The sequence below is a fragment of the Carcharodon carcharias genome, chromosome 4, assembly GCF_017639515.1.
Source record: "Carcharodon carcharias isolate sCarCar2 chromosome 4, sCarCar2.pri, whole genome shotgun sequence".
NCBI classification, from domain to species: Eukaryota; Metazoa; Chordata; class Chondrichthyes; order Lamniformes; family Lamnidae; genus Carcharodon; species Carcharodon carcharias.
Window position 1 is genome coordinate 99,878,932 of NC_054470.1, and position 24,095 is coordinate 99,903,026.

A 24,095-nucleotide genomic window follows, 5' to 3' on the forward strand; every position below is an offset into this window, starting at 1 on the left:
GCGGCCTTCCCATTTTTGCTCAAACCTCGATCCAGGGTGTAACGAAATATCCGTGGGGAAATAAAATAGAAAGAGATATCTGGGGGCTGCTTTTTTTTTTAATGAGGTAAGCTTTCAGGTGCTTGGTTGTGCTGCATGGGCATATTTTACAGCATTTTTGTTGTTTTCTTTATTCTCTGGAGGCCTGCAGCTCCCTGAGGCAGCTGTCTGCCTTCAGGGAGCTCACTGGAAGTTTTCACCAGCACTCGCAGTGACACTGGCGCCCACCCTCTTCTTGCTCCCACTGGCAGTGCTGAGCCTTTTTAAGCGCCCGTTTCACGCTGGCTGCTGTTAATTCGCCAGCCAGTGTGAAATCACAGTCAGGAGTCGATCATGGTCGGGGGCTCGTTTCCCGTCTGCTCTCGGGTCCACCGGTCACGTGTGCCCAATGAGCGGAAAAAATCAGGCCCAGGTGTTGTCCAACTCACCATCATCATCCTTAAAATAACCCACCTTGCATCCTTATGACTTACAAACTACATTTTATCTCTCCCCTTCCTTTCTTCTCCAAGCTCAGGATTTTGCCTTCGTCGGATGGGCGAATGGGAAGCTGACCGCCGCCCGCGATTGGGGCCTAACCTCGATTTCACGCTAGTGGGCCAATTGTGAAACCGCCCCATGCGAAATGCGCCCTGCAGCGCTGCCAGTGTGGGGGCTGATGGGGATTGGAGGGTGAGCACCCAAGTTTGCGCACGGTCACAGGAAATGTTCCCTGAGGCACAGAGCTGCCTCAGGGAGGTGAAGATTGTGAAAAATAAAAAAGATTATAAAAATGTTAACAACATGTCCTCTCATGTGAGTGTGTCACATGAGCAGGGACATGTTAGAAATTAGTTTGAAATGTTTTAAGAATTTTTTTGATGATGGATCAAAATCTCATCCTGCTCGTGAATGAGGCTTTGCAGAAAATCCAAAGGCCGCTTGGCATTTTTGTCTGTCCTCCAACCATAAAATTGAATTCCATTAGATCTTTAATGGCCTTAATAGGCCTGTTAATTGTTGGTGGATGAGCTGCTGACTCTGCCAACTGAAATATCACGTGAGTGTGTGATGACGTCGGGGAACTTGCCCGACGTCATCGCATATCATTTTATACCCATTCGGGCCCAACGAGCGAAAAATTCAGGCCCAAAGGTCTTGAAACTGTTCCCACCTTTAAAATCTATGCCAATTGGTCTTGCAATCCTCATATTTGAATCTCTCCAATCAATTTTACTTGGCGACATCATCCACACACATGGGGTCAGCTCCAACCTGTACACTGACAACATCTAGAACTAGCTCCCTGTGACCTGTCTCAATGTTAAGCATCGGGAAGGCCAAATCTGTCAGCTTCAGCCCCTGCAACATTCATCATTGATTCCATCCTCCTCCCTGGTCTTAGACTGTTTGCAGTCTCAGGGATTTATTCAACCCCAGATTGACATACCAACCTCCAAATGTTCTCCATCACTAAAACCACCTACAAAATACCAGGTTGAGAAAATGATGGGTGGGGGGAGGGGAATTCAGTGGCCAGATTGTAAACCAGGAGATGTGAACTTAATAAATCATAATGGGAAAAGTTAGCATAAAATATATGACAATGGAAGTCAAGTGGCACAGGCAGGGCATGCACGCTACCCAGATTTGTTTATATGCTATAGATATATAAATAGATAGAACCTTCCTGTAAAATATTTACTCATACAATTTTAAGCATAGAAGTTGCAGGATTAGCAGAATGCTATAAGCATGCTGTCATGATACCAGGAAAGACTGCCTGAAGCTGTAGAAAAACCAAATGTCAAATAAAACCAAAACTAGGGTTTCCAATTTCCCATCTGGCCCTGATGCTCATTAAGATAGTAGTTTTGGGAACCAATGAAATGAGCCCAAGTATTAGAAGTGAAGAAGCAGCATTAATTATTGTGTACCAACTGAGGCATAATTATAACCATGAACTCATTTTCCCTTTAAGTCTGAAGCTAGGAAGATCATGCTACATCCTTAGGTTCAGCACATATTAGATGCATTGATCACTTGCAGGCTTTAACATCTTGGCTCTCGAGCCATGCAACAACTGAGACAGCATGGATGATTATTGTATATTAATTGTGTTTAATTGTATACAGGTGGTGGGAATTACCTGGGATTCCACTGGAGCACATATAAATAAACACTTATTGAAACTGTGGTATGGTCACCATACCCACCATCTATCTGCATTGCCCATGTGAATTTGAAGGTTGTTAAAAGTTTCACGTATCTTGGCACTACAATTGCCATCAATCTGTCAGTTGATGCTGAAATGAATACATGCATTGCAAAAGCTGCAGCTATTATGTCCAAACTGAGAAAGAGTGTGTGTGGAACAACAGCAACCTGACTAAGACATCAAATTGCGAGTGTACCGAGCCTGTGTCCTCAGTGCACTCCTTTACAGTGGTGAGGCATGGTCAACATATGCTAGGCAGAAGAGGCTGAACAGTTTCCAGTTTCACTATCTCAGGCATATCCTTGGCATCTCTTGGCAGGACTAGGTCACCAATTCAGAAGTCCTGGAGCATGCATTCGTTGCTAAGCCAATGACATCTGCATTGGCTCAACCATATTTATCAGATGGGCGGTGGGCATATATCCAAAGGCCTTCTGTACAGTGAATTGGCTGCTAGGTTACAAACTGCTGGGCATCAATACCACGCCTACAAGGATACCTGCAAACGAGATCTGAAGATGGTGGACATTGACACTGTGAACTAAGATACAGTTGCTGATGGCCATGACTTCTGAAAGCTGAGTGTTTGGAGAGGGATTTGGAAGAGGTGAACAGAAATGGAAAGCTCGACTGGCTGAGAAGAGGGCTCAGAGACAACAGAGGCCAGCAAATTATTTCAATGATGGGCAATATATGCTGGCCTAGCCAGCGATGTTTATTCATTCATGACATGTGGGCAAAAACCCTTCTCAATCCACTGTTTTCATCTTCAGCAAATGGGGCAGAGACTGCCATGCCAGAGTGGGGCCCCACCAGTAAATGTTTAAGATAAAGTTGACCACCACGGCCCCAACCATAGTTATATGAGACAGAAGGCTGTCAAGAACGGTGTAGTTGAGTTAGGAGGTTTATGCTCACAATGTTTAACTCTGTAAATAGATATGAGACTGAGTAAAAAATTGCCTCCAATACTATCCTTCACCAACTGCCTTTCAGATAAAAGACTGAGGAGACAGGAGAGAGGTTTGTAAAGGCTAAACTATGTTCAGAGAATGGGGAAGACCTGAGTTACAGTAATTAATCTAACCTTACTTCCTTATTATTTAAACTTCACATTTGCAAATAAATACACTGCAATACAGAAAGTGGAGGCAGGGATCTCTATTGTTCAGGGATATCTGGAACACAGGCTTGGTAGTTTCAGCAGTCAAATCAGAGCAATGATACCTCAAAAAACATGTAAATAATTCCATTTATAATTGATTTGCACCAACATTAACAGAAATCCTTTGTCCCTTGGTGTTTCCCAAATGGAAGGACATTTAGCTTTCTCTGTTATTCCTAAGCTTGTCAAAAATGAGCAATGTGTACATTCTACCACCCACTTCACAGCATGTTGTTCAGTGATTAGTTAATAACAACTTCCGAGATATCCAACGAACAAGTTTCTAGATTGGTGAATGTCCTTGATTTAATCTACATGGGAAAGTCTCTAAACATCAATAACAAAAAATGTTGCGGTAGATAAAATTATGACCCAATTTACTTAAGTTAAGGAAGTTAAACTTCAATGTACTTGAGAATATACATTTTATATTTGATTTTGGAAACCAGGGAAAGAAGGTCCACAACTGGAAGACAAAGATCTCTTAACATGATTTGCATTAATGATCAGGCATTGGAAGTACAACTTCAAAATTTGCAGATGACACCAATTTGTGGGGTATAGTTAGTATAGAGGACGAAGGTGACAAAAAACAGGAAAACACCAAAAGCTTGCAAAATGGGTGCATAATTGGCAAATTAATGCCAATATAGATAAATTGAGGTGGTGCATTTTAATGGGAAGAAGAAGGAGATCACTTACTGCTTAGATAGTAAGAGTCTGAAAGGGATAGAGAAATGAAGAAATGGAGAAATGCAAATACACAAATCACTAAAAAAGTTAAACCAAGCATTTGGGCTCATTTCTAGAGGAAGAGAATTCAAAAGCAGGGAAATTATGTGTGACTTGTTTCAAATCTTGGTTAAATAATAGTTGGAGTATTATGTACAGTTCTAGTCTCCATATTACAAAAAAGAAATAGTCATTGAAAAAGGTGTAAGATTCACAAGGATCATAGAACTGAAAGGATGTACTTATCAGGAAAGGCTGAACATGGTGGGGCTCATTTCTTTAGAGAAGACTGAGGGTGTCCTAATAGAGGCCTTTAGGATAATCACAGAACGGTTACAGCACAGAAGGAGGCCATTCGGCCCATTGTGTCCGTGCTGGCTACTTAGCTAGTTTCACTTTGCTTTTTCCTTGTAGCACTGCAAACTTTTTCAGACGGTTGTCCAATTCCCTTTTGAAAGTCAAGATTGAATCTGTCTCCACCACACACCGAAACATTGCACTCCAGACCCTAGCCACTCACTGCATAAAAAAGGTTTTCCCTATGTTGCCTGTTGGTCTTTATCCAATCACCTTAATTTGGTGTTCTGGATCCTTCCATCAATGGGAAAAAAATCTCTCCCTATTTACTCTGTCTAGACTCCTCGTTATTTTGAACATCTCTATCAAAGCTCCTCTCAAGCTTCTCTCCTACAAATGTAATTGACCTGCATGAACATCAACAGAAATCCTTCGTCCCTCAGCATTTTCCAAGCAGAAAGACAGTTAACATTCTCTGCTCATTTTTTGACAAACTCAGGAATAACAATGTATGTACCCTACCACCTGTTTCATACCATGCTGTTCAGTGATCACTTAACAGCCCCAGCTTCTCTAATCTGTCCAGTACCTGAAGTTGCCCATCCCTGGAACCGTTCCCCTAAACCTTTTCTATGCCCTCTCTAATGCCCTAACATCCTTCCAAAATTGTGGTGTCCAGAATTGGACACCTTATTCCAGTTGAGGCTGAAGCAATGTTTTTATAAAAGATTCACCATAACTTCCTCACTTTTGTACTCTATGCTCCTATTTATAAAGCCTTGTTAACCACTTTCTCAACCTCACCTGCCACTATCAACAATTTGTGCAAGTACACTCATAGGTCCCTATTCCTTCATTTCCTTTAGAATTGTATCCTTTATTTTATATCACCTCTCCTCATTCTTTCTACCAAAATGTATCACTTCACATTTCTCTGTGATAAATTTTATCTGCTACATGTCTGGTCACTCCACCAGCCTATCCACGTCCTCTTGAAATCTATCATTAGCCTTCTCAGAGTTCACAATACTTCCAAGTTTAGCGTCATCTGCAAATTTTTAATTGTGCCCTGTACTCCCAAGTCTAGGTCATTAACATAAATCAAAGCAAGCAGTGTCCCAATACCATTCTCTAGACCGAAAAACAACTGTTCCCCACAACTCTACTCTAATGGGAGGAATTGATAGGCTAGATGTGGAGAAGGTGTTTCTATTTGTGGGAAAGTCCAAAAATAGAGGTCATAAACAACGTTCTCTCTAATTTTTTTTTGAAGTGTGCGGGCAATTTATTCAAATGTGTGGCTCCTTTAAATTTGCATAGAGATTTAACAGGGTTGACTTTTGGTTGCTGTGTGACCGCGTAGCTTAGAGGAAGCACAGGTGATATATATTAGGTAGTCACTATTAAATCCAATACGAAACTCAGCAGAAACTTCTTTATCCAAAGTCGCTACCACGAGGAGCAGTTGAAGCAAACAGCATAGATACATTTAAGATAAGCACCCAAGGGAGAACGAGACAGGAGGATATATTGATCACGTTAAATAAAATAGGGTGGGAGGAGGCATGTGTGGACCATAAACCAGTTAGACCAAATGACCTGTTTCTGTGCTCTACACTCAGTGTAACACAATGAACCAGAATAATGATTGTTGAAAGTGATTTAAGAATAATAAAAAAAACACAAGTTCAAATGAAACAGACAGCAATTTGTACAAAACATGATTCAATTCCAACCAGATGAATTTTGCGGTTTGACTTTTCAAGATTATTTATGAACCTGGACAACCGGAGTGTTTATCAACTAAATATCTTGCAAAGGCGTATGATAAACGATGGTAGCTTACACAATAGCCTTTATAAGCTCAGTGAGGCATTGCAAGAGAGAAAATATATGAAGTGAATATATGAAAGCTGAATTACAATCGAATCTTTAAACAGTACATTACAGATGTAACATTTTTAAGTTAATACTCCTGAGGCCTAAACCATAAAAGATGCAACTAATGCAGGTAGAGTATTTAAATTATTGTGGCTATTACCTGATCAGACTGAAAATTGTGGTCTTTACATTTCCCCTTCATCCACTGAATTCCTCCATTTCCAGTTACAATGATGGTTGTAAAGATATCTTCTCCTGAAGGTCCTTGCACTGGCTCCTTCACTTCAAAATACTCCGAGAAAAAGGCAGGCTGAAGAGTTTCCATGTTAATCAAATACTTCAACTTCAGATCTCGAGCGCTTGCATTGCACTGGCTGAATTGCTGGATAAACCTGTAAAATCTGTATCGAATCCGCTTCCTTGTTACAAAGTGGTAATTTTGGATCTTTAGGCGAATATTTTTCGGCAACAACGATTTGTAACTGGAATTGAAACAATGAAATTATTGGTACAAATGGGAACCATCTTAAGCACTCCATCTTCCGAAATGTCTTTATCAATTGAATTGGGTTGGCGTTAATAGACATTAAACGGCATATTCTTTTTTTTTCGCCAAGGCCAATTGAAACTCACCATAGTTTAGGAATAGAAACATAACTGTGAAAGCCACAACCTCACCAGATTTATACTAGCAACAAGTATTTGCCGATTGGTAGCATTTCTACCTCCAAGTCAGATGGTGCACAATTCAAACCCTGTTCAGGGCTGGTCTTGGTGAGGAGAGACCGGATTGGAGCTCTGCCTCAGAATTCTGGTTTGACATCCAATGGAGTCCTCATATGAATTCACTATAAATCTCTCCAGCCATTTGGACTAACCATACAATCAAGATGGTTATGACCATGGAATAATTGTTCACATTATTACTTTCTAGACTTAACAAGGCTGGAAGTCCTTCATACTACTCTCCAAGGAGAGAGTGTTAAGATACAAAAGTAACAACCATCAGTGTAGTACATGTGGTTGGACAATGCACTGTCAGACTGGCAAGGTGAGAAGGTTTTTAAATTGTTAGCAACTCATGCAAAGTTCACAGAGAACTTGGCATTCACTTAACAAACACAAATCCTATGGCACTTTCTTTTCTCAAGGTAACAATCTGAATACACCTTAAAAAAGGGAGACAGAGGGTGCTAACATTTCTCTAAATCCTTTCCCCATGGGCCTGAAAATCTTTCCTAAATACTTTTTGAAAGTTATTAACGAATCTGTTTCCACCACCCTTTCAGATTCTGCATTCCAGATTATAACAACAACAATTATAGCTTATATATGTGTAGCACATAATACATCACCTGGCGCTTCACATAAGCATGGCAAAGTATGGCACTGATCCACTTAAGCAGATATTAGGTTAGATGACTAAAAGTTTGGCCAAAGGGAAATGTCCTAAGGACTGTCTTAAAGAGGGAATTGAGATAGAGAGATGTACATGTTCTTTCTGTCTGCAAAGAACAGGGCCCTGTATATTAATAAATATAGCTTCCAGTACGCGCAAATGTGCCACACTGTGAGCCCGAATGACAATCTTCTCTAAATTGATCGTCAGTGTAATTCTTAGCACTAAGGATTATTGAACAAGTGTTGTCGAATTGCAGAATCACATCTAATGTTGGACATTGTGCTTCGAATTTTGCAAGCACTGGCTGATTGGTTACGGTATGTAGCCTGCCTGTTGCAAACAGCAGCTGGGACATACTGTTTGATACGATCAACCAGTTTTCAGACGAACAGCCTACATAACTAGCATCACACTGGCACTGAAATTCAAATACCACATTACTCATTTGTGTGATAGGCAGAACATCTTTTTGACTTGATGGCAGCATCCTGTTAGTGGCGAATACCACTCGTGTTGCTACTCCATAGTAGCAGTGTGAAACGACTAGCTTTATCTGTTGCTCAAACTTTTGAGATACCTTGTCCTTCCAGGGTAATCTGAGGTAGACTGGGCACTTTTCAGGGCGGAAAGTGACGGCCTTAGGCCTGTTTATGAGTTTGCGCAATATACAGCGTGAAATGATTTGATCAGGTAAGCTATTACCCTGCAGAATGCCTTTGGTGCGCCCTATTTCAGCGTCAGCTTGCATGGTGAGCAAGTGGCTCAGGCCCTATTTACAAGGCTGCTGAGTCCACATGCTAACCAATCAGCACTCTCTTCACATACTGTATAACTTGTTGCTTTCCCTTTATATTGGTATTCTTGCAAAGTGTCCTGATGGGTGCAGGCCAAAAACCTTTGACATGTCCCTTTTTTCAGCAATACTCAAATTTCCCTTTAATTTTTACTATTCTAAGGAGAACAACTCCAGTCTCTCATCACTTCACATATCTGAAGTTTTTTTTTTATTCCTGATACTATTCTAGCAGATCTCCTCAGCACCCTCTCGTTATTAAATTATGGTGCCCAGAATTGAACACAATACTCAAGCAGAGCCTAACCAGTGTTTCCTTAAGCTTTGGCATAACTTCCTTGCTTTTGTATTCTATCTGGGTACTTTTAATCCCCAAGACAGGGTGAGTTTAGCTCGGATGATAAGTTGAAATTTTAAAAATTTCAAATCCAACCCCAGGTCAGAGGCTGAGAATTCTGTGGTGAGTGACTCACCACATAACTCCCCAAACTCTGTCCACCGTCTTCAAGCCATCTTCGGGAGTGTGATGGAATACTCTCCATTTGCCTAGATGAGCGCAGCTCCAAAAACACTCAAGAAACTCAACACAAACCAACGGAAAGCAGCTTGCTTGATCGGCACGCCATCCATCACCTTCAACTTTCACTCCCTCCACCTTGGCTGCAGGGCATATACTCTTTAAGGTGCACTGCAGAAACTCACCAAGGCTTCTTCAGCAGCATCTTCTAAACCCACGACCTCTAGTACCAACTGCCATTTTTTCAGCCACTCCCCTCCCAAACCCTGAACACCAACTACTACCATCCCCCGCCCTGCCCCCAACCCCAGCAGGCCACCATCAAACCCCGCAACCGGTCACTGTCTTTTCCACTCAACCAATATTTGCGTGGCAGCCATTTCTTTCTCCTACTGGTAACCATGAGACCTCCCCACTGCCACTGTGATTTCTCCCTGTCACCCTACCAGCTCTCTGTTTCTCAGCTGCATCATCGTGCTGCAGGTTTTCTCACCTGATCGGCAGACAGCTTGTCAATCCGGTTGGCTGTTGGGTGGGGAACCATCAGAAAATAATTAAAAGACGTGCTCAGAAGATTGGTACTTCCTTGTTTCTTATCCAAGACTCCTACCACCACTACCACCTGCCCTCCAAACACGTCACTTCATGAATATTGGGCCCTATTCCTCTATTTATAAATACAAGGAACCCATATGCCTTCTTAATAGCTTTCTTAACTTGTTCTGCCACCATCAAAGACTTGCGTACATTTTTAAAAATTCATTGATGGGATGTGGCTAGGCCAGCATTTATTGCCCATCCCTAAGTACCCTTGAGAAGGTGGTGGTGAGCTGCCTTCTTGAACTGCTGCAGTCCATGTTGTGTAGATACACCCACAGTGCTGTTAGGGACAGAGTTCAAGGATTTTGACCCTGCAACAGTGAAGGAACGGCCAATATATTTCCAAGTCAGGATGGTGTGTGGCTTGAAGAGGAACTTCCATGTGGTAGTGTTTCCATGTGTCTGCTGCCCTTGTCCTTCTAGACAGTAGTAGTTCTGGGTTTGGAAGGTGCTGCCTAAGGAGCCTAGTTGAATTCCTGCAGTGCACCTCATCTTCTGCATCGTCCACCTCATCACATGTAGGAGGAAAACCTACTGCTTCACTAGCTGACCTCATGGCGCATACCCATTTAGATAACCACTCAGCACCACCAGATGTGACCACTGGTGCCTCAGAGCGCGTTACCCACTTTGCTGCCACTGTGAGTCAGTAGTGAAGGGAGTGAATGTTTGTGGATGGCGTGACAATCAAGCAAGCTGCTTTGTGATGGATGGTGTCAAGCTTCTCAAGTGTTATTGGAGCTGCACTCATCCAGGCAAGTGGAGAGTGTTCTATCACACACCTGACTTGTGCCTTGTAGATAGTGGACAGGCTTTGGGGAGTCAGGAGGTGAGTTACTTGCCGCAGGATTCCTAGCCTCTGACCTCAGAGTAGCCACAGTATTTAAATGGCTAAAAACAAAAAAACTGCGGATGCTGGAAATCCAAAACAAAAACAGAATTACCTGGAAAAACTCAGCAGGTCTGGCAGCATCGGCGGAGAAGAAAAGAGTTGACGTGTCGAGTCCTCATGACCCTTCAACAGAACTTGGTGAATCCCATTGGGGATTCACCTAGTTCTGTTGAAGGGTCATGAGGACTCGAAACGTCAACTCTTTTCTTCTCCGCCGATGCTGCCAGACCTGCTGAGTTTTTCCAGGTAATTCTGTTTTTGATTTAAATGGCTAGTCTAGTTCAGTTTCTGGTCAATGGTAACCCCCAGGATACACATACACCCAAGGTTTCTTTGTTCCCACATTCCCTTTAAAATCATACCACTTATATATAGCTCCTTATTCTTCCGTGCAAAGTGAATCACTTCACACTTCTCTGTTAAATTTCATCTGACAAGTGCCTGAACATTTCACCAGCCCTTCCTCCTCACTGGTTACTACATTTCCGAATTTCAAGTCACCTTCAAATTTTGATCTATGGCCTGAACATACAAGTCCAGGTACTGAACATACATTCATATACATTTAAGAAAGCAGTAGTCCGAACGCCAACTCCTGCGGGCCATCACTGTATCAATCTCTCCAGTCTGAAAAACCACCGCTTGCCTTCTTACCTGTTTGTGTGATAGATGTCCAAAGGAGATTGGTCCTTCTCCTTTGCCATTCTCATTATATCGAGCACTGCCATACCAAGACATTCCTCTTGTGTTTCATGTGTAACTGGTATTTTTACCCATCCATTAATAAAGTCATCACGCCACTGTGAAAAAAAAGCTACAATTAGATACTCACTCTTCATTCCTTCATCAGACTTTAATGCACCAAGAGCATGTCCATGCCTCTCCTTTGACCTCCAGTTGGCATCTCCTCTTATCGGATGGCAGAGGGACATGCAGACTTCCATCCTAGCACTGTAGCACAATGCACTTATGTTCCTTTATTTCTTTCTCCGTAAGTGCCATTGGCAGCTTTCAGCTATTATGGGTGGCTTTTACCACATAAAATCTGTATAAGTTAATCACGATTCAATTATTAAGCTGTGTTAAAAATGTAACAGAAACTCAAGGAACAAGTTTCAGGGTAAATACTGCAATCCCAATAGGTTTGCCAACTGTGATTAAATGCATTCCTGGAGGTTTCATCATTTGACCATGCTCCAGCCATTCATCTGCCAACACATCCATCCTTGTAACGCACTGCCTTCCTACACCAATTGGAAAGCAAAAAGACTCATTATCCAGTTAGATGATGCTTGATTGTCTGCCAAACAGCAGTCACCACCACCCCCTCCCAACATTTTCAATATTTTTCTATCTGGTATAGAGAAAAGCTCAAAGAAAATAATTTTTAAAAAACGTTTTTTAATGTCCCGATGATATTTCCCCTGGGCTGCAAAGGGCAGTGCCCTGGAGACTGATCTTCAATTCATGGAGAATCCAGACTAGTTCTGGAGGGTTGGCAACCCTAAATCCCAGATAGGATGAATCTCTCAGAGAAGTAGTAACATCAATTCTTTCACCTGAGGCTATGGGTGGGAATTTCGGGCCCAGCTGAGGTTGGGAACAGGGCCCAAAAATAACGGCATGGGCTATGTACCGATTCCGTCACCCAGTGTCAGACATTTTGCCCAAGGCAGGTTCAGGACAACCAATTAGGTTCGTTAAGAGCTTTGTTAAAGGGACGTAGTGGAGGATGACTCAGATTTTCCAGTCGACATACAGTTTCCGAGGCAACGGAGGGCAGCTCACCTGTCTGGAAGTCGACAGTCAGTGGCAGGCCAGAGGGCCTGCACTCCAAGCATGGCCTACAGGTCCTCTCTGCTGGCCTGGGTGAGAGTGCAACCAAAGGCTACCTTGTAGCGGGCTCTCACCAGGTAACTGTCATTGAGACAAGGGTATATATTTTCATAATGAAAATAAGGTTTGCTATGTATCTGCTTCTCTTAACTAAAAAAAAGTGACTCACAAATTAACAACAGAAATTTTTGTTTTTTTTTTAATCAAACTGTTTAAAAATTAACTGAAAGGGCACCTTCTTGTTAATCTACTCTCTCATTTCCTTACCTTTACTGCAGCCAGATATTCTTCTGAAGCTGGAAGGACTCTAATTGACCCTCCAGCTTTGAGAACCCAGCCTCTGTCCTAACCGAACAAGGTACCTGTCTCCACGTCAATTAAAGGAGCAACCAGGTCGAAATTCCAGCCAGTGACCGTTTTCCTTGAAGGTGAAGTGCAGGGGAAAGGGGTGGGCGGCAGGGGTGGTGTTGGTGGTGGGCAAGGAAACAGTTGTGACTCTTGTTTCCTGCCCCCAAATTGAAAGTTCAGCCTCATAAGTCTCCACTGGGGCATGGATTTTCAAAAGTAATCCTTTTAATACTTGCTACGTTCTCTAAAATGAAGCTTCAATACCTTCATCAGTCATTTCTCCAGCTATCCGTCAATATTGGGCGGGGAAGTGCACCTGAACCAAGTATGCTATTCCAGCTGCATATTGCTGTGTACTCAGTTGTATTCCAGCCTGGGCTACAGGCAGTGGGAGGCCAGGAGAGCATTGTGGGCCAAGGAACAAGAGATTGGGAACTGAGGAGAAAGATAAAGGGGAGCTGGAGGTCAATGTTCTTGGGATTGGGATGCCAATTGCAGTAAAAAAGTGAGCGATGTTTACGGTTGTTCTTCCCAGAGGCCAAATCAAGCTTGCAGCATGGATTTCAACCAGGTATTAGTTTCTCATACATATATATGCAAATGTTGAAAACCTGCTTCTGGTGTGGTTAAAAGGATGTTTCTTGTTTAGTGTTACCAAATACAGTGCGGTACACTCTTCTGGTCAAGGGTGTTGCTATGATGCTGTGGTTAATGGTTACAGCTTGGAAGGTCCCTCCAATGGGCCTGCAGGCCAGATAAGGATGGAGCAACCCTTTCCCACCACCAGCCTGAACAGGGAAACCTGCCAGGCTGTTCACTTGGCATAGGCCTGTCCCATTGCTGGTTAAATGCTGGCGACGGCAGGATGAGGCCCCTAAATGGGCACAAATTGCCCCTTTAAAGGTCCAAATTGGCCTATGGGCGTATGGACCGCCCAATGCCACCTGTATAATTGTTGGGGGGTGTGGTGGGGGCAGATAGGTGGCAGGCAAGCCATCAGCTAGATTGATTGCTGACCCCCACCCTTCAAACCCAGCAATGGGGGAGCTTTAAACCCAACCCATCATCAAGGACTGAGGAGATGGGTTCAGTAACTTTCAGTATGCAAAGGGTTATTGAAAAATTATTGGATAAATAATTGAAGTAGAGGGAGAAATATGACTATAAGGACAGCATGAAAAAATGGAATTAGTTTTGAATAGCTTCAACAAGGAGACAGCACAGACTCAATGAGCCAAACCTTTGCTATAAATTTCTGTTGTTAATTTGTGAGTCACTAGTTTTTTAGTTAAGAGAAACAGCTACATAGAAATCTTATTTTCATTATGAAAATTTATACCCTTGTCTTAATGACAGTTACTCATCAGTGTATAGCAATATGTTAAGGTTTCCCTGACTGTAAACCAAGTAGCTCCAGAGCTACATTGACCTTTTAACCTGGGCATTGTCTGTCTCCATGACAGGACAGGTAGGATTTCTAATGATGTAAAAGGTTTCCATTTCTACGGCGTAATATGAATTTATTAATTTAGTCAACGGTCATTCCTTCTTTATTAGCATCACTGTGCAGGACAAATATACACCTCAAATTAAGGGCTCAATACAAAGATTTACCTCATTATACAGTTAAAACATCTATGGGCTGTGTATAAATAACAAATCAACAGTGGCTTCATGTATATCAATGCAGCAAATCTAAGCTCCAACACCTCTCTTGTAATTAGGAATGCTATTAATGTGAAAATTACTGGCTGAAAGCATGTCACAAATTGTACCTGAGCAAAAAGGTACGTCATTATAGTATCATCGATAAAAGGGCTCTCTGCACCCTTGGTAACACCATAGCGAAAGGCTCTATTATTTCCAGGACTATACCAATGTGGAAAGTAGAATCTGTAGAGATAATATGAAAAGGATTACATTTGCAGTTCTATTAAATTCTCAGTCAAATTAATCTATAGACTGTCAAATAAATCTAAATGGATACAACACCCCTCAGCACAAAAGATGGCCAGTAACATGTGGTGGAGCATTCCCACATAAGAATGAGACAAGAGAAGCAGCACTGTCATTCTAATGATTCACTGGCAAGACGCATTTTTACAGAAAGCAGTGAGATATGGAGCTGTGGTATAATTTGATTAACACGGTATGAATGGGTCTGTACTAGTTAACTGGCACATCAGTTGCTGAAAAACCCATCTAGGAAGAATCTGAGGTTGCATTTCACACACTGTCCCGTTACACTATCTCACAATTTAACTGTCTTACCACCTGCAGTTTGAAATTCATGGTCGGGTTTTGGTGTTGATATGGGGGCAGGAATGGAGGCGGGCAAGCAAAGGATTTGTCAATGCTGGCCGGCCTGCCAGTTCCTCATCACAGTCCCGACCCTCCGCCATTTTCCATAAGCAGTGAGTCAATTGTTAACTCAATTAAGAGGCCAATTAAGGCCACGTATCAGTGGCACTCCAGGAGGCCCATGCCTGAGGATCACTTTGAGGGCTGCCTCGCACCTCTCCTCCCATCCCTACGACAGCTGCTATACTTACTTGGCTACAATTTTAAAAGCTGGAGTTCAATATGGAGCTTGTGTTCTCTACACTACTGCTGTGCAAAACAGACAACATTTGGTCAAGATTGAAAGATCAAACAAATTTTCATTTATCTAGCACTTTTCATGTCCTTAGCATCTGACCAAGCAATTTACAACCAATTAAATGCTTTAAAGTGCATCACTGTTGTGATGAGGGCAAAATCAGCAAATTTGCACAAATGGGAATGTAATAAATGACCAGGTGATCTACTTTACTGGGGTTGGTCGAGGGATAAATGTTGTTCAAAACACTGGGAGAACTCCACTGCTCTGCTTTGAATAATGCCTTGGGATCTTTTATGCCCACCAGAGAGGACAGACAAAGCCTCATTTTAACATCTCACCTGAAAGGGGTTTCCGCTCGATTGTGCTAGTTTTTTTGGTGAAATTTGCCTGATATCAGTACAACTGATACTAATTAAAGAATCTTGCTTCAGTCACCATGACGTAGACTTGGTAGTTTTGAGTATATTAACAGCAAGTCTTTAACAACTCATAACTATATACAATAGAGTAGAGGGTACAGGTATGGAGCTGACTCCCTCCTAGGCTTTTGCACATCTTTGTCCATCTCTAGGCTAACTTTGGCTTTGTGTCATGTGCCTCCCTACATCACTGTGTGGGCAGTACTGTGCTTAGTCATTTAAAATCGGGTTACTCATCGGTGATAGGTTGACACTGTAGCCAGAAATTTCCTGGCTATGTTATAATCCTGACCTCACAATGTTATGGCAGGCAGCCTGTTAAGAGGCTTCTTCCACATTCGATGTCCTATTAAGGATTGTGGGCAGGTTCCTGAGGTGAGAGGCCCAGTCAGAGGGCCCCTGCAACTGACAGCCCCACTGGGAGAGTTGGGCTTGCTAAGGCAGAAAGGCAAGGGCGCCACAACATGGAGGCACTTACAGACACCTTCTGTAAAATAGACAATAAAAAGGCCAATAGCTGGTAGGGCCATCATTGGGGAGGAGGAACTGTCAGCACCTTCCGAAAATGGCCCCTAAGTTGGTCTTTATTGGCTGCATGTCTTTGTGGAGTGAGCTGCCGACTTTGTTCCAAGCCATTCCCTGAGAATTTTCCCCAGCAATGCCATAATGTCAGGGAACCATCCCGACATGGCCTCCCACTATTTTCCTGCCCCCCCCCCACCCCACTCCAAACCCATTTCTACAAGGTTGGGAAAATGTACTCCTGGGATTTAAAATGCTTATTTTTTGTCTTGTGATGTTATTTTCTGCTGTATTCATCAAATTTTACTAAGCTATCAATCTTAAATACATCAAGGATTTTTTTTTAAAAGCAAAACTTTTTCTTTAATTACCTTTTAAACACTGCCCAATTGTGCTGGCTGAGGGCAAATTTTGCATTTCGCAATATGCAAATGAGTTTAAATGCAAAATCCGGTGAGGAGAGGGGGGGAGTTTGAAGGGGAACTGCACTTTCAAATTGGGAACAATTTTGGGTGCAACTTGTGCCAGAATGGCCAATTATGCCCAAAGTGGAAAGCCTACCCCAATATCTCCAAAATTGCGGCACTCCCTCAGTTCCGCACTGTAGTGTCAGCCTAGATGAATATGCTAGAATCTCTATTAGACAACATACGGGCACAAAAATTAGAGTGTCCCTATTGAGTCTAGCCGAAGCCCAAAGATACGCTGTTCTAAGTTGAAGTGCATTTGATACCAAGGTGCTTCAAACTCAAAGTTGTTTAATTTTGTGGAGAGAGAAACAGATTTAACGTTTCAGGTGTTTACAACCAATTGAAGAGGTTGTTTCATTTTCTGTTTTTATTTCCGATTTCCAGCTACTGCAGTATTTTGCTTTTGGATGTTTGCTTTTGCCTTAGCATTCAATGTACTGCACCTTTGCTCAAGGGATTGGTGCCACTGTCTTCAAAGTGATTATAAATACATTGCTATCACTTGCCTTTCTCTCTGTCAAACCATGCAAGCATTGTGAACATGTATGACTCTCACCTTCTACATATAAAGCAGACAACAAAACGAAAAGTATAACTGTTTCATGCAAAGGAACTTGTATGCCACGACAGTTTTCAAGGTAGTTTCCTGAAAGAAGTATTCAGCCCTTGTTGGCAAATTCCAGTTCGCTTTGGGTTGTGCTCTTTCAGATTTTTCCCAATATAATTTTGCTTCAGTGCATTATTTTTCTTGTATCCAAATTGAGACAGAATGTTTACCCTGAATGCATTTGCCTAATGATGTGCTATTTTCTGTTGACTGATGTCAAAGGAGAAAATAGTGGGCATCTTGTGTTTAAAATCCTGAAACACTCGCGCTGACAACACTCTTAGGGTGGGATTTTCTGCTCCGTGGACTAAGCGTGGAGGTGGGCAGCAAAAGCAGCGTTTTTCCCACCAGCCGCAATGGCGGGTTTTCACTCCCGATTGTATGCTTCTCCACACATTAAACATGCATCAACAGGGAACACGTTGTATTGCGGGTGGGCAGCTTGTCATTCCCTCGCGCCGCTGTGACCTAAGTGGATCATCGCAGTGGATGCCACATTTAAATTGCACCCCCGCACAGCCTTCTCAACGTCTGCAGCGCAGGACAGCTTCAACAGAGAGATGGCCCCCAAAGGGAAGGTGATTTCAACCCTCAAGTTTAGTAACGTGTCACCAGGTCACCTTCTTGATGTCGTTGAGGATTGCCGGCAGGTGCTCTCGCCCGTGATAGCAGGAGGAGGTCCAAAAACCTCTCAAACTGTTGCTTGGGAGGTTGTAGCCAGGACAGTGAACATCAACTCAGGCCACAACAGATCAGCCATCTAGTGCAGGAAGAGGATGAGTGACCTCATCCGTTCCACCAAGTCAACCATCTCATCACTCTCAACTCATACTCTCACAAGCACATCAGATATTTGCAGGATGAATCTCTATAGGGATCTCTCACACTGTCAGCTCAAGGGACATCAACACATACTCTCTCGCACACAACTTTAAATTTCCATCTGGGCCCATATCCTATGTAGCTCACATATTCATCACTGCTCCATCTAGCTCCCACACAAGACAGGCATCCTAATCATCTGCCTTGACAAGCATCCTGATTTGACCCTCATCATTTGTCTTATTGTAGGTGAGCTTGTCTGGCAGAAAAAGGGAGAGGTCCCAGACTGGTGGTGGGATGCCTGAGCTCAAAGCCCTCATTCCCTATAAGGACCGTTCTGTTGAGCAGGCTGGAGAGGACCAGGACCGTGCCTGCAGCGACAATGAGGTCGGCGCAGACCCAAGTGAGGACCATTCACCAGCTTCTCCTTCAGGCAGCAACTGAGTGCATTGTTTTGCTTTGGAGTCTGCTGCCCTGCACTAACTGTCTCCACTCTCTTTAATAGGCACCACAGGCAAACGCCCCAGGGACACTGGGAGCCAGACTCTCATCTCCAGCTCTGAGAACACCTTGGATGAGAATCCAAACGACATGCCACTGGAAGATCTGTCATAATGCTCATCAATATCCTCGACCAGTGCAGAGCCACATACCTTGGTGTGACCTAGATCTAGAACAGGTTCGGTGTCACAATCTGGTGAGCACATCACACATTCTGGTTCACAGAAGATGGAGGCAGGCCAATCCATGGTCAGCGACACTTGGAAGACTGCTGGAGGCAAGATTCCACTAAGTCTCAGTCAGATGAAGAGCCTGTGGACATGTTCTGAACTCAAATGTTGGAGCTGCAGTAACAATCACAGGAACATCAGGCAGGGTTGTCAGGTGCATTCCGCAGATTGCAACATATAATGGAGGAGTCTGTCCACATTCAGTCTGAGGTCATTACGTTGGCACGCCAGTGCACCGAAGTGAATACTGGTCGGATGGCAGCCGCCATGGAGACCTTAGTCGAGGAGTTGCATTCCCCCTCTGCAGGCATTGGAAGCATCCAGAAGTGACTACACTCGAGGTGGCCAGGGCAACTCAAACTCACTCCAGGTGCCCCTTCTCCTCAAGGAGTCAGCTAGAGGCCCTCAGGCACCCATAGGGATGAGGACCAGCAGCTGAGCACCCAGGGGCCATTCATCATTTGCCTGTGACACCATCAACTACAGCTCTACAGACTGAGGAGGGTGCACCTGACCCACAACAGGACACCCAAAGCAGGCCAGGGCCCTCTAGGTCTCAGCCCCCTGAGGACGCCTGCCAAAGTTATCACAGACAATAGGGCATAGCAGTCAGCTGGCTGCCTCCACCTCCGCTGTAAATGTTGGGGTGCACTAAGACTTAGTGGTAGGGTTAGGAAGATCAAGAAATACTAAGAGCACAATGATTGCATGGATGTTCTCCAGATGTACATAATTTCCAACAACGTAAACAGAATTGTACCCATTCCATATTTCCTCTTGTGTTTGCCTCCTCTGTATGCTGAGCTGGGTAGTGATCAATCAGGTCTCTCACCATGTTCCCTCCCCCACTTATTGCAGATGCCGCATCATGTGGCTCAGGTCGATGTGTGCCGCCATTTCGTAACAGAGTGTGTGGGTTCTCAGCTCATTCCTGACATCAGTGAAGCGTCCCCTCAACGTAAAGTACACTTGTGCAAGGCATCTCTTAGGCATGCTTTGCAGGTTCTAGTGTGTTCATTCCTGGCTGCGTAAGATGGAGGCTCAAGTAGTTCCCCAACTCACCTGCACTGTGGAAAGGTAAAGGTGTATTGATGAAGGGGAGATATAGATGTGCATGGAGATGGGTATTCTTCCTTCATCTCCATGAACTCTCTGTCAGCCATGAGGGAGTTCAATCTATTAACCAACACTCCAAGCTCCTGCGTGCTCATGTCTGCAGTCATCATTGTCAACTCGATGAGTGAAAATCTGCACAGCTCCAAGGTATTAGCACATACCTTCCCACTTCAACGTTCCTGAGATCTGACCCCTTGCCGACACATTTTTGTTCTGGCACTCAAAGCTACTGCATTTACCATTAGCAGCTTTGGAGTTATCTGCATTGTACCCACAAGGCAATTGTGGACATGTAGGGATGCAGAGCTGGGCCATAAGTTCTAGTAGCCGTCCCCTCACCTAAATCACCAATGAGCTCTGCGATGCTAATTTCAAATGGTGATAGAGTCACAGAGTTATACAGCTTATAAACAGGCTCTTCGGCCCATCATGTCTGTGCCGGCCATCAAGCATCTATTCTATTCCCATTTTTCAGCACTTGGCCCATAGCCCTGTATGCTATGGCGTTTCAAGTGCTCATCTAAGTACTTCTTAAATTTTGTGAAGGTTCCTGCCTCTACCACCCACTCAGCCATTGTGCTCCAGATTCTAACCACCCTCTGGGTGAAAAATGTTTTCCTCAAATCCCCTCTAAACCTCCTGCTCCTTTCCTTATATCTATGCCCCCTGGTTATTGACCTCTGCTAAGGGGAAAAGTTTCTTCCTATCTATGCCCCTCATAACTTTGTATACCTCTATCAGGTCCCCCCTCAGCCATTCTGTTGAAGGGTCATGAGGACTCAAAATGTCAACTCTTTTCTTCTCCGCCGTTGCTACCAGACCTGCTGAGTTTTTCCAGGTAATTCAGTTTTTTGTTTTTATATTTATGTTTTTACCCCCTTAGCCTTCTCTACTCTAAGGAAAACAACCCTAGCCGATCCAGTATTCTTCACAGGTGAAATGCTCCAGCCCAGGCAACAACCTAGTGAATCTCCTCTGCATCCTCCCCAGTGCAATCACATCCTTTCTATAGTGTGGCGACCAGAACTGTACACAGTACTCCAGCTGTGGCCTAACTAGTGTTTTATACAGGTCCAACATAACCTCCTTGCTCTTATATCCTATGCCTCAGCTAATAAAGGCATGTATCCCATATGCCTTCTGAACCATCTTATCTACTTGTACTGCTGCCTTCAGACATGTCCCTCTGATCCCCTGGACTGCCTAGCATCCTACCAATCATTGTGTATTCCCTTGCCATGTTAGTCCTCCCCAGATGCATCACCTCACACTTCTCAGGATTAAATTCCATTTGCCACTGCTCTGCCCATTTTACCAGCCCATTTATATCATCCTGTAATCTAAGGCATTCCTCCTCACTATTTATGCCACCATCAATTTTCATGTCATCTGCGAATTTACCGATCATACCTCCTATGTTCACGTCTAAGTCATTAATGTACAGTACAAACAGCAAGGATCCCAGCACCAATCCCTGCGGTACACCACTTGTCACAAGCTTCCAATCACAAAAACAACCATCGACCATCACCCTCTGCCTCCTGCCACTACGCCAAATTTGGATCCAATTTACCAAATTGCCCTGGATCCCATGGGCTCTTACCTTCTTGACCATTCTCCCATGTGGGACCTTGTCAAAAGCCTCACTTACTGAAGTCCATAGACTAAATCAACTGCACTACCCTCATCTACACAACTAGTCACTTTCTCAAAAAATTCAAATTTGTCAGGCATGATCTCCCCCTGACAAAGCCATGCTGACGATTCCTGATTAATCCCTGCCTCTCCAAGTGGAGATAATCCTGTCCCTCAGAATTTTATAAGCAAATACTGCAGACGTTGGAAATCTGCAATAAAAACATAAAATTCTGGAAAAACTCTGCAGGTCTGGCAGCATCTGTGGAGAAAGAAACAGAGTTAATGTTTGAAGTCTGTATGAGTCTTCTTCAGGGCTATAGAGGTGGTGATGTGTTAGGGTCACTTGAACAGTTGAGTCTGATCTCGATGCGCATTTGTTAGCTAGATGGGAGAACAATGCTGAGGGTGGAAATGGGCTAGGAGCAAGGATGGAATGCAGCTGATGTGTGATCTTTATTATCAAAGATGCTGAACCTTGAGGGCTCCATGGTCTGTCTGCATTTTTGGACTAGCTAGGCCATCAAGAGAAAATGATCGTGTTGAAGAGGAAGCATGTTCCTGTGTTGCAGGCAAGTGTCTGAAGATGGTCACCATGAGCTCCTCCATGCCCAGTGAAAGGTCAGGCTGACTGCAGCTCCGAATGCCTCACTGAGAATGCTAGATGTCGATGTTATGAGGATTGAAGTAACTCTGAGGACTGATTAACAGGCATGAGCACTTAGAGAACATCTTTGGCTGGCTTGGCCCAAATCTCACCTCACATTTTCACCATTGAAGTCACACACAAAAAATGTTGTCGCATAGCTGGAGATTGCTCTCTTTGAGGCACCTTGTCAGACTGAAGGCATACAGTCACGAGTACTATATTCCAGCTCCTGTCTCTTGCAGGCTGCTGTAGTGACTGGGACGCTGGAGAGGTGCTTGAAGATGCTGCATCTGATGTGTGATGCTGGAAGGCCCTCCTGTAGTTAGTACCTTATTTCAGCATGCTCCCCAGGGTTCATCATTCTTCATCCTTCAAAGGATAAGGACATGGTGACCCCAATGTGTAAGATTGAAATGGATGGTTGAAATGGATAGCAACGCCAGTGGTAATGTGAGCCCAGCACAGAGGCCAGTGACCCGAGAGCATAATCACTGCATCTTGTCATCATCCTGGAATCTAGTGGCTATTAATGCCTGGTGTACAAGCCTGCCTCACCTGGCCTGTGCTACGGACTCTTCGCCTGCAGGTTCAGCTTCCCCTCCCTTATCGCCCTCGATGTCCTCATCTTCAGAGGAGACGTACAGCTCCTCCATCTCATCATCTGGCAGGTTCTCCCCACCGTTGCAGTGCCAGGTTTTGCAGGGCGCAGTAAACCATGGTGATCTGTGAGACCGTCTGTGGAGTGTACTGGAGTGCGCCGCCAGATCTGTGGAGTCATCGGAAATGCATCTTCAATATCCCAATGGTGCGCTCTACTAATGTTTGTGTGGCAGCATGAGCATCATTGATATTTGCATGACAGGCATCATCAGCCACACATTTTGCCAGTAGCCCTTGTCACCAGGAAGCTGACTCTGGATATGGTGTGGGCCCTCGAAGATGTCTGGAATCCGCAATTTACTCAAGATGTTGGAGTCGTGGCAGCTTCCTGGTATCTTGCACATACCTGCATGACGTGTTTCCTGTGTTCGCAGACCTGCTGTACATTGAGCGAATGTATTGCATTGGCTCTTGCCAAGGAGTTCTTAAAGCCACGAGAGCAGTCGATAGCGCCCTGCACCTGTGGGAATCCTGAAACAGCAGCAAATCCCAGTGCTGGGGTTACCTGGCTAGCTTGGTCCCTAGCAAGGTGCACGTAAAGAGGGCATCCGTCACCTCCTGTATGCACTTGTGAGCGGAAGGTTGAGCAATGCTGCAAAGGTCCCCAGTGGAGCCTTGGAAGGAGCTACTCGCATAGAAATTAAGAGATGCAGTGACTTCCAGAGCCACTGGCAATAGATGTCCTACCAGTCCCCGCGGCATCAACTCCTGGAAATTGTGGTAGATGTGACCCACCAGATACATGGATGTGCAGAGGCGTCGATGGCACTGATTTTCACTCATCTGAAGGACTAACATGCATCTTCTATATACCCTCAATCTTGCAAGCAACCTACGCTCAGCAGATCTGTGAGTTTCATCCTCTGGGTCTGGAGGGGTCCCTGCTGCCCCTTGCTCATCAGAGTGATGAACCTCCATTTGCCAAGCCTGACACTGACTTCACAATCTTCTCCACCTTTCCCCCTACTTGCATGCGATGATGAACGTTAAATGCACTATTCATCTTCCTCACATTCTCCTCACTGCTGGAATATTGTAAAGAAACTACATGTGAGTGTCAACCTCCAAAGCCTCTCTTCCTGTCAGTGATGAGTGAGTGACTGCGGTTTCAAGGGATTAGTTTCAATCGAGGCAACTCATTGCCACAAAATTCCTTTGCAGCT

At 44.0% G+C, this 24,095-nt stretch overlaps 1 protein-coding gene across 15 annotated transcripts in view; it reads right to left on the reverse strand.

The window, feature by feature from the left end:
• LOC121277003 (tyrosine-protein kinase JAK2-like) overlaps positions 1 to 24,095 on the reverse strand; it is a 263,167-nt gene that overhangs the window by 69,214 nt on the left and 169,858 nt on the right. For all 15 annotated transcript variants that reach the window (XM_041185838.1, XM_041185835.1, XM_041185834.1 and 12 more), the window contains 3 exons: positions 14,475 to 14,592; positions 11,170 to 11,315; positions 6,472 to 6,793 (listed from right to left, as the gene is read on the reverse strand). In XM_041185838.1, coding sequence (XP_041041772.1) covers positions 6,472 to 6,793; positions 11,170 to 11,315; positions 14,475 to 14,592 — 586 coding nt within the window. The remainder of the gene's footprint in view (positions 1 to 6,471; positions 6,794 to 11,169; positions 11,316 to 14,474; positions 14,593 to 24,095) is intronic.